General features: G+C 30.6%; 1 protein-coding gene across 3 annotated transcripts in view; it reads right to left on the reverse strand.

Moving 5' to 3' along the window:
• The window catches only part of NID2 (nidogen 2), a 117,351-nt gene that overhangs the window by 87,752 nt on the left and 17,461 nt on the right, over positions 1-12,138 (reverse strand). For all 3 annotated transcript variants that reach the window (XM_051977941.1, XM_051977943.1, XM_051977942.1), the window contains exons 3-4: positions 5,767-5,999; positions 1,825-2,609 (exon numbers count right to left, since the gene is read on the reverse strand). In XM_051977941.1, coding sequence (XP_051833901.1) covers positions 1,825-2,609; positions 5,767-5,999 — 1,018 coding nt within the window. The remainder of the gene's footprint in view (positions 1-1,824; positions 2,610-5,766; positions 6,000-12,138) is intronic.

Below are 12,138 nucleotides of genomic sequence, written 5' to 3' on the forward strand. Positions count from 1 at the left end.
TCATAAGGAAATGCAGAAATACAAATAAATTAAACATATAATTAACAATTAAAAGTTATAATTAAAATAGCTTTTAAAATAATTTAAATCTAAATGAAGGCTAAATAATTTAATCCTAAAGAACGGATGAGTCAAAGAACATAAATTAGTAACTTTTTCCCCAAAATAAAATAATATCAATGAGACAACATATCAAAAATTCAGGCTACAGTCAAAGAAGTCCTTACAGGAAAATTTACAACACTAAATATGTCTACCACTAACAAAAGAGAGAACTGGGACACAACTAAAAATAAAGAGAAAAAAATCATCTTAAAAAATTGTAATTAAAACCCAAAATAGAAATTCTGAAAATCAGAAATAAAATTGAAAACAAAATAAAATTAAAAACTGTTTTTAAAATCTAAGAAAAGGATGCATTATCCTAACATATAAACAAGGGAATAAGAATTCAAAATTATCAAAAAAGAAATAAAGGAATTTATTAGAAACTTCAGCTGATTATATGCCTACAAATGAAATGGATAAATATCTTACAATTATATAAAATGCATTAATTAATAGAACAAGAAATAGGGAATTTAAATATCCAAATCTCAGGAAAAAATTGAGTAAGCCATAAAATAACTCAAAAAAGAAAAAAAAATAGCACCAGATTACTTTACAAATAAATTCTACTAGATAATCCACTAGATTTAATGATTTTAATTATATTTATATTTATATATACACAAATATATGAATATTCAAAATATATTATCTATACCAATATATTATCTGTAAGAATCATGACTATAATAAACTGTTTTAAAATTATATGTTTTACAAATGAAAAAATTAATTACTTAAAGAGGTTATGGGACTTACCCAAGATTACACAATACCCTACTTCTAAAAGTCTTTTTCAAATTACATTATATTTCTACATTTTTTTCCTATTGGGAAAGGAAAATAAAATAGTAAATAAAAGTTTATCTTTGGGATAGTAATTTACTAATTTACTAAGTAACTTACTAAGAGTGACTTACTAAGTATATTACCTCTTACTTTTTATCTCTTACCTTTTCTGATTTGAATATTCATGAGTAAGAATACAAAAAAAATTATCCTTTTATTTTTAACTAAATTTTCTTTATCAATTTTATATTAAAAGCTTACATCTTCAGAAATGAAAAGAAATCTGATGATAATGATTGCCAGGAGAAAATGACTATTCACAAATGGAAGAGAAATCGATCATTTCATACAAAGTTCTATTACTTTGTTACTTATCTGCACAAAATAGAATATATTCAGTACTTCACTCCTTGCCTCTCCTTAGAGTCAATGAGTCATAGTGCTGAGGAGTGGCTTCCAGCTGTATTATTACAGCTGCATTAGGCAGTATAAAAAATACAACAGAAACAAATGTTCAATAGTCTTCATCCATGGAGATTTAAAAAGAGAAGTAATAACTCCATCAATATAAACTGACTGAAAATTAAAAAAGCAAAATGAAAAGGTTTATTTTTGCCAACCTTTCAACTCAAAATGATGTGTCTTGTTTTTGAGCCTAGTAGTAATGAGCAATTTCATTTCTCTCCCTCTAATTTTATGGAACATGACTTTTAATAATATTGTTATTGTTAATTAGTGGATAAGAGTTTCAAAATAGAATTTGCCAATATATCTGGCCAAAAGTAATCTCAGTCCATTTCTAGATACAAAGGATTGTAATGATTGTTTTAAACTTTTGAATTTATTGGCTTGTTTAATAGAAAAATGCTGATTCTACCAAACTAATTTTAAAACAATTTTAATATCCCAGCCTTATAATATACTTACCATTAGTACTGAAATTGCTATCTTCTTCCATTCCCATAATATACCTCCCATGATTCAATGGTAGTTTATTTTCTGGAAAAGAATAATTTGTAAGAACATCTCCTTCAGAATAGTCTGAAAGAGCTTCCATTTCTGAAGACATAGCTCCATCTGGGTAGCGTTGTATAGTTTCATTTTTAAGATAGGATGGTGAAACTTCTTTTAAGAGGTCCAGGAATTCTTCCTTGGTGTTTGGTGGAGCTGGGTTTTTAATTCCTCTTTGCTGAGAAGAAGCAGTGTTGCTTTGTGATATCAGAAGAACTTCCTCCCCTTGTATCCCTTTTTCAGTTTGATGATACAATAAGTCAGATTCTGTTTTAAGAGATAATGGTATGTGACTAGGTGGTGGAGACAGCAATTTGAATTTTAGCTCTGATTCCAGTGAAGAAAACAAATTACCATGTTTAGGTTCACTATGATCTACTTGACTATGAGAATTGTCATTTAAGTCAAGTAAAATTTCTGTTTTGCTATGACTATTTGATACTTGTTCTTGCCCATTGGGTGAGTGTTCACTTTCATCATTCATCATGTCAACTTCATTATAAAAACCCCCAACATAATTCATTTTGTCTTCAGCATAATTACTTTCTAGGACACTGTACTCTTCAGCATTAGTAAGAAAATGCTCCAGAGAATGGTTTATGGAAAGGTTTCCTCTGAAGTTCGCAGGTTCAACATTATTCAGCTGGAATGTGCTGCCAATATGAAAAGCCCATACTCCAGGAATGCCCAGGTTACTTATTCTAAATAAAAAATAACAATTTTTATTGTTATTTTATTTTAATATATATTTCTGAATATTCTTGTAGAGTTAATTCACCTTGCTTTAAAACATGAATTAAGTGTTTTGCTCTAGATCACCAGGTCAAATCCATAGGTTTTAGTGATTTTAAAATTAGATGAGCCTAACAAATATGGCAATGAAAGTGAATATACCACAATTTTCTTATAAATTATTTTAACATCTGTTTAGAAGCTCTGTATGCACTTAATACCCAAAAATGTAGCTGAAAAATTTAATAAATAATCCATTATTTTTCAATCAGATTTTTTGCTTGTCACCAAAACAAGAAAATCATGATGTCTAGAAACAACCAATTCCATGAAGGCAGAAATTATGGTTTATTTATTTGTATATCTCCAGTAAAACCAAACCAAACCAAACAAAAAAAAGTACTAACTATAAGATCACCAAGTCATTTAATTTATCTGCAAAATGAGGAGGTTGGACCAAGTAGCCTCTAAAGGTCCTCCCCAGGTCTGAACCCATGATTTACATATAAATTCTTTGTAAATATTCATTTAATATAATTGATTCTGATGAGTGAATATTTCACTTTTCACCTGGATAAAAATCCAAAAATTTAACATAATTGGGAAAGTTGATGCTTACAAATCCCGATTAGAAGTTGAAAATGAGTTTAATAAACAATAATTTGAGAAAAAAACTTCTTCAGAATAGACTGAAAGAGTTTTCATTTCTGAAGATAAATTTCTACCATTTGTGTAGGCTTCTATCTTCATTTCAAAATAGAAAGTACAACTTTCAAATTAATTTTTATTCTAGAAAATTTTCATTTCCATAATTGTGATTTTGGTTTGGCTAAAATGCATAAAAGGATGATTAAATATAAAATATTCCATGGGGAAAATGGCAAAATACAAAGTTAATATGTAATAACAGAAAGAAACAATCAAAATGGTAGAGTTTGTGAAACTTTAAAAAAAATATTTCTGGTCCACAAAATTAATTGCTAATTTCCCTATTTAAAGAACAGTTACATATATTCTCTGCTAAAGAACAGTTTATATACAGACTTTCTTCAATTTTCAATTTAAACATCTCCAATTAGCTCAGTAATAACAATTATATTTGCCTACTAAAGAATATTCTAGCCATCCTTTGGTTTTTTTTAATGAAGCATATCAAGTAGTCTAGTAGTAATATCTTAATACAATGCTACATCTCTATTATTGCATTCATTTAGAACCTGATTTATGTACTCAAAACCAAACTTCACAAAAATGGAATAAACAAACTGATTTCATTTAGTTAACTTATTAATTTTGGCATGGGATTTCATCAAGAATCAATTAATAAAGAATATGGCTTAATGTGTATAATTGAAAATTCATTGAATTATAATTTATTGAATCCACTGAATTGTAATTCATTGAATTGAATAAAAATTCAATTGTGAATGTTCTTACAAATTTTCACTATTTTCATCTGGAATTCTATAAAACTAACATTTCCCATTAAAGCAGAAAGAATGTTCTTAAAAAATGATTTTAAAGAATGAAAAATCAAAGTTAAATTTTGCTACCATATATACATTAAATGTTTGTAAAAAATGTTGTTTGCATAGCTGACAAATAAAGAGAAATTGAAAAAGATAGGGGAAAATCTTAGAGATTTTGAATATATAATGAACTTGATGTGATATAAAAAGTATCACATTCACAGAATTCTATTTGCAACAGCTAATGATAATCTCAAATACCAATATAATTAAAATATGAATTTTAAAGTGTTAAAATTACCATTCAGCTGGATATGAACTACTCACTTCTCTCATATCATATATATAGCAAGAGGTGCTGATTTTTATTATGTCCTTAAATGCAAGATCATCTGGAAAACCTGATGATAGGGGGAATTCAAAATTTTGTTTTCCTTTAGTAAGTAAACAAAGTTAGAGATAATAAAGGGACATAAATTGACTATATAATTGCTACATAAGTAGCATTCAAAGGACAGTAAGACTTCCCTTTATTGATTTAAAATTGAAAATGTGTACATATTTAAAGTTGGGTACATCGGGATTTAAATCAAAGGATCTGAATGAGGCTTGAATTTAGGGTTGAAGCATTGATTGTTGAACTTGGAATTTCTGATCTGTTTGAGGGAAATGAAAAATTTTTAGAGAAATCTCCTCAAAATGAATGAAACTAAAAGGGTGTTTTGGAAGGCAAATAGTGAAATATGTCTAAATAGACCATGAAACCTAATAGAAATATAAAGAGGTAAGAATGTAAGGAAATAAATAGGCAGAAAAAGCTATTAGATGTTTAATAAAAATAATAACATTTATATATCATTCATGATGTGTAAGGCATCATGCAAAGATCTTTATAATTATTTCATTTGATCCAACACTTAGCATGGTACCTGGCACATAGTAGACACTTAATAAATATTGATTGATTGACTGACCTTCTCAATTCTGGAAATCAGGTACTATTATTACTCCTACTTTATAGATGAAGGAACTGAGACAAAAAGAAATTAAAAGACTTGCCCAGGATAACACACCTATTAAGTATCTGCTCCCAGATTTTAATTTTAATCTTTCTGACTCTAGTTATGGTATTCTATCTGCTGTACCACCTAATTTTGCATTTAACAAACCAAGTCTCTGAAACATGGAATACTTTTAAGTTGTATCTGCCTTATTATCACATACACTGCATTTTCTGCATTATTATAACTTATAACAAGCCCTGATTTGTTTGCCAATTTCTTTGGTTCATATGTTCGCTTAGAAAATTTAACAATAAGCTTTCATTAAAGAGTATGATATAGCACTCCTCTGTGAACAAGAGACTTTTTATAATTTTTGGTAGAATAGGAATAGAAACAAAAAATTAATGGATATCATTTAATTCTAACTAGAGACTAATAATATATGGCCTCTAATTAGGAAAATAAATAGGCATGCTGTTGAAATGAAAAGCTTTGTTACTGAAGGCCATATCTTTCCCTAGTTAATTGTTCTTGTATATAACAAAGATATTGCTTAGAGACTAGAAACTTTGTGTAGCTTTTATAACCTCTCCAAATTCAAGTACATGAAAGTTTAGATAAAATAAAAAACTGGGTCAATGTTTATTACTTACTGGTAGAGATTTTTCACAGATTGCTCAGTGCTAGTTACACTAAAATGAAGCCCTTCTTTCTTCTGATAGTCATCTTTACCTTGGCTGAAACCCACTCTAGCTGGGAGTTCAAGCTGTATATCATAAGATTCTTTGGGACGAGTTGCAAAGAACTGAAGACCATTGGTAGGATAAAGAAAGAGAGCGTAGGTATCAAACTCATCAAATGTCAAGACTACCTGAAAAGTGTTATTCTGTGAAAGAAAATCGAACATGAGTTAGAGACAAAATCTTCCTAAAAACATGGACCCCAACAAACCTATAATACTACAGATTTTTTTTCTATTAAGAGCTCTTACTAAAATCAAATTTCTCCAAATTCCTTTAATGTAAAACATGAGTAGTATTTTGAAAATGAAATTTCTTCTTTAACTTAGATTAATGTCATTTCCTGAGAGAAATGAATCAAATCCTTATCTTGAGAAATAAAGGAAGAAAATTCTTTTAAAAAATCCCTCCAAAATCAAATAAAAACCCTTTAACTTTAACTGGAATTGTAGAAGAACTGAATATTAGAACTATATTTTCAGAACTAGGGAGAAGGCAGTAATTGTAGTTATGAATAAAGGTGACTTTGGTTTCAGTATTTCTCACAGTTTATACAATGTAATTGTTTTTGTCTTTGGTTTTTTTTCTTACACTATTAATAAATACTAAAGCTGAAAACTTTAATATTTACTTAATATTAAGAAAATAGTGAGGTTGAGAGAAAATTTAACAAATGTTTATGGGAAAGAGGTCCAGTTACTTAAAATATAATACTTAATAAACTGGGATAGAGTCTCAGAGAACAGGGATTAATAAGTGAGATGTTATGAGTTTAGTGGTTAATGTGGTAACATATCCCTTTAATATTGTTCTCAGAAATTAAAGGTGTTTTAGATTGAGTTCTAGGCCTGAAATCAAGAAGCAATGAATTAAAATTTGATCTTAACACATTTACTAGCAGTATAACCCTTGGTAAGTCACTTAACTTAGGGCTGTTTCAGCCTTCTCAATTATAAAATAGGGGTAACAACAGCATCAAATTCTCAAGGCTGTTGGAAGGATTATAGAAGGTATTTTTAATATCTTTAATTTCAAAAGCTTTAATAGCTTTTTATTTCTAAAAAAAAATGCAACAATGGTTTTCAGCATTCACCCTTGTAAAACCTTGTGTTCCATATTTTTCTCCCTCCCTTCCCACTACTCCCCTTCCTCAGACAGCAAATAATCTAATATAGATTAAATATGTGTAATTCTTTTAAACATATTTCCACATTTATCATGCTACACAAGAAAAATCATATCGAAAGGAAAAAATGAGAAAGAAAAAAAAAAAAACAAGCAAGCAAACAACAACAACAAATGTGAAAATAGTATGTTGTGATACACATTCAGTCTCCATAGTCCTCTTTTTGGGATGCAGATGACTCTCTCCATCACAAGTCTATTGGAATTGGCCTGAATCATTTCAATGTTGAAAAGAGCCACATCCATCACAACTGATTATCACATAATCTTGTTGCCACTGTGTATAATGTTCTTTTGGTTGTACACTTTACTTAGCATCAGTTCATGTAAGTCTCTCCAGATGTTTTTGAAATCATTCTGGTCATCATTTCTTACGGAACAGTAAGATTCCAATACATTCATATATCATAACTTATTCAGCCATTCCTCAACTGATGGGCATCCATTCAGTTTCCAGTTCCTTGACATTACGAAAAGGACTGCTACAAACATTTTTGCACCTTGCATTTTCCTTTTTTATATGACCTCTTTGGGATACGGATCCATGCAGATACTGTTGATTCAAAGGGTATGCGCAGTTGCTCTCCAGAACGGTTGGGTCAATTCACAGTTCCACCAACAATATATTAGTGTTCCAATTTTCCACATCCCATCCAACATTTATCATTATCTCTTCCTGTCATTTTAGCCTGAAATATGTGGTTATCTTAATTTGTATTTCTCTAATCAATAGTAATTTAGAGTATTTTTTATGTGACTAGAGAAATGGCTTTAATTTCTTTGACAGAAAATGTTTTTAGTGTTTAGCACAATATCTGACAATAATATACTTATTTCCTAACTTCCTTATTATGCTTATTTATTACTTTTATTATTTAGTAAGAACAAGTTAGTAGCAAATATAAGAGAGAACAATATGAAACTATGTCCAAAGGGCTATCAAACTATTCATATCCCTTGATCCAGCAATGTCTCAACTGGGCTGTATCCCAAAGAGATCATAAAGGAGGGGAAAGGGACCCATTTGTGCAAAACTGTTTGTAGCAGCCCTTTTTGTAGTGGCAAGGAACTGGAAACTGAATGGATGCTCATCCCTGGGGGAATGGTTGAATAAGATATGGTATATTAATGTAATGGAATCTTTTTGTTTCATAAGAAATAATCAATAGGATGATATCAGAAAAGCTTGAGAGATTTACATGAATGATGCTAAGTGAAGTAAGTAGAACCAAAAGAACACTATACACAGCAGCAACAAGATTATGTGTAATGGATATGGCTATTTTCCACAATGAGGTAACTCAGGCCAATTCCAATAGATTTGTGATGGAGAAAGCCATCTGCACCCAGAAAGAGGAGTATGGGGACTGAATGTGGATCACAAGATAGTATTTTTATCTTCATTGTTGTTATTGTTTGCTTGCTTATCTTATTCTTTCTATTTTTCCCTTTTGATCTTATTTTTCCTGTGTGACATGATAAATGTGGAAATCTGTATAGAAAATTGCATAGGTTTAACTTATATTGGATCACTTGCTATCTAAGGAAGGGAGAAAGTGAGGAAGGAGAGAGAAAAAATTGGAACACAAGGTTTTGCAAGGATGAACATTGAAAGAATTAAGTATGGTAATTTATCTTAGAAAGGATCAGATAATAAGAAGGAAGGTCCATTAAGAGAGACAGAAGAATAGAAGTCAAACTAACTGGAAGAGGAGGAGGAGGAAGAGAAAGTAGGAGGAGAAGGAGGAGGAGGAAGGAGAAAGAAGGAAGAGAAGGAGAAGGAGGAAGAGGAGGAGAAGGAAGAGGAGGAGGAGGAGAGGAGGAGGAGGAAGAAGAAGGAGGAGGAGGAAGAGGAGGAGAAGGAGGAGGAGAAGGAGGAAGAGGAGGAGGAGAGAGGAGGAGGAGGAGGAGAGGAGGAGGAGGAGGAGAAGAGGAGGAGGAGGAGGAGGAGGAGGAGAAAGAAGGAGGAGGAGGAGAAGGAGGAGGAAGAAGAAGGAGGAGGAGGAGGAGGAGGAGGAAGAAGAAGACGACAGAGACACAGAGAAGAGTTAATAGAAGAGAATAAGATGGAGGGAAATATAGTTAGCAGCCAAATGTATGAATGTGAATGGGATTAATTCACAACACAGAAGAGTATAATAGAATGGATTAGGAGCCAGAATTTTAAAATGTTATTTATAGAAACATACTTGAAATAGAAAGACAGTTACACTTTAAATAAGGGTCCAGATTAGAATCTAATATGCTCCATTTAAAGTAAAAGAAGCGGGGATCTCAGATAAATTAAAAGAAAAAACATAAACTTACTAGAAAAACATTTTGCCACAAATGTTAATTAACATTAAAATCAATTAAGAAAAAACATAAAATCTGAATATAAATGGCAACATCCAAATTTCTTTTTTTTTTTCTTTTTTGGAAAAATCGGAACAGAAGTGAGGGCAAAACATCCAAATTTCTAAAGGAAAAGTTAAATGAGCTATAGAAGGAAATAGACAAAACTATTCTAGTGGAAAACTTCAATTTACCCTTCTTAGACTAAGATATATCTAATCTATAAAATAATCAGGAAAGAGATTAAAAAGATGAATAGAATTTCAGAAAAGTTAGATATGATAGACCCCTAGAGAATACTGAATGGAAAAAAATTAGAAAGGAATATAGCTTTTTCTTTACTATACATGGCCCCTTCACAGAAACTAGCCATGTATTAGGACACAATAACCTTATAAACAATGGCAGAAAAAAGGAAACAATAAACGTACCTTTTTTGAGATCATAATCCAGCAAAAAAAAAAGCATATTCAAAAGATCCTTGGAAGCATAGACAAAAAATTAATTGAAAATTAAATATTCTAATCCCAAAGAATGAATGGAACCAAGAACCAATCATAGAAACAATAATTTCATTAAAGTTAATAAAAACAAGGAAAATCTGTGGGATGCAGTCTAAGTAGTCCTTAGGGAAAATTTTAAATGTGTAAATTTTTATTTATCTTTATTTATATATCTAAATTTTATAGTCCTAAAATTTATATCTCTAAACCTCTAAATAACAATAGAAAAAGAGGTAATGAATTAGACATGCAACTAGATACATGAATGAAAACAGCAAATATATTCATTAAAAATTGCCAAACACATACAAAAATAAAAATCCTGAAAATCAAAGAAGAGATTAATTAAAATAAAAGTTTAAAAAATTGAACTAAAAATAAAATTAGGAGCTACTCTTATTAAAAATAATAATAATAAAATAGATAAATCATTGGTTAATTTGATTTTTAAAAAAGAAGATAACCAAATTACCAAATATGAAAACAGTGAATACAACATCAATGAAGATTAAATTTAAGTACTGAATAGGAGCTATTTTTCCCAACTATATGCCAATAAAAAGGAAAAATAACTTAAATGAAACGGAAGGATATTTTTAAAAATTAAAACTGCCCAGATTAACAGAAGAAGAAATAGAATATTTAAATAATTTTATCTTAGAAAAAGATATGAACAAGCCACTAAGGGACTCTCTAAGGAAAAAAACCCAGAATTAAATGGATTTACAAGTAAATTATACCAAACATTTAAAGAACAATTAATGTTATATAAAGTGAAGGGGAAAAAAAAGGTAAAGCAAGAGTCCTGTCAAATTCCTTCTATAGTATAAATAGGGCTTTGACACCTAAATCAGAGCAAAAACAGAGGGGAAACTACAGACCAGTTTTTTTAATGAATATTGATGCAAAAATATAAGTTGAAACACTACCAAAGAGATTATAGCAATGAATCACAAAGACCATACATTATGTAACACAGGAATTTTATTATTTCTGATTACATGTAAAGATAGTTTTCAACATTCATTTTTGTAAGTGGTGACAAAGAGCTCTCAGCCCAGATATGGTAAGATTGGTTAGAGGGAAATTACAAAGATCTCTTTGTTAGTGTTGAGATTCAAAAAGGAGACCCAAAAAGACCAGGGGTCGCAGACCAGTGTCACAGGATATCTCAAAAGAATTTGCAGACTTGAACCCATCTCCAAGTCAAGGGGCACAGTTTATTGTAATTGTAATGCTAATTGAAGCAGCCTAAATTCCAAAAGGATTTAGCAAATAACCAGGAGAAAGAAAATAAATTTATAGGACAAAGTTAGAGAAATCAGAGCTTCATGTTACTTATTTGCTAATTTTATGACTTACAGGTAGGTGTGAGGGGTGATCTATTCACTACATTCTCAAGAACTTGGTTATCACTGACAAGCAGACTATCTATCTGATAGTCAGCAATGTTTGCAGGATTATCCTAAGGCCAGAAAACTTTTAAGAATCATTGACAGACTGTTAAAACAATAGCAGTCTAAGGTTAGAGAATCTCAGGATCACTGCTACATCTTCTCTAAAATCTAGGGAAAGAAATATGTAACTATATTATTATATTTCTTAGGCCAGAAGATTTAGAATCATTGGCAGACAGATTGTTAAAACAATAGCACTCTAAGGTCAGGAGACCTCAAAGACTACTGCTAGAAGCTGTACTCTATTACTAGCATTAAGGAAAGACTCATTTGCTTTGCTCATATTTGGTTCTGGATCACAGTCCTGGGTAACAATCTCAGAGCAATGAAAAACACTAATACTTTTTAGCAGCTGCAATGAAGTGTGGACCCTTGATACAATTCCACAGCAGAAAAAAGTGCTTGTGGTTGCTCATAGACTAGAGCATAGGAAAGAAAAGTAGTAAACACCTCTCCTTTTATTATACCACCTTAAAAAAAACTAAAAACTTACGGGTCTCCGCTGAAAGTGCAGCTGTCTGCACAAAACCTCTGAAGCTTGGGACAATGCACTTTGAAGGGACTAGCACAGTAATGGATTGTTGGTACAACTAGTCCAGCCACTATACAGAACAATTTGGAACTATGCCCAAAAAGCTGTAAAGCGGTACATACTTTTTGACCCAGCTGTACCACTATTAGATCTACTTCAATAAAATAAAAGAAAAAGGAAAGTGATCCATATATACAAAAATATTTATAGCACCTCTTTTTATTGTGGTAAAGAATTGTAAACTCAGGGGATCAACTGAGGAGTGACTGAACAA

This window comes from Antechinus flavipes, chromosome 2 (genome assembly GCF_016432865.1).
Source record: "Antechinus flavipes isolate AdamAnt ecotype Samford, QLD, Australia chromosome 2, AdamAnt_v2, whole genome shotgun sequence".
Taxonomy (NCBI): Eukaryota; Metazoa; Chordata; class Mammalia; order Dasyuromorphia; family Dasyuridae; genus Antechinus; species Antechinus flavipes.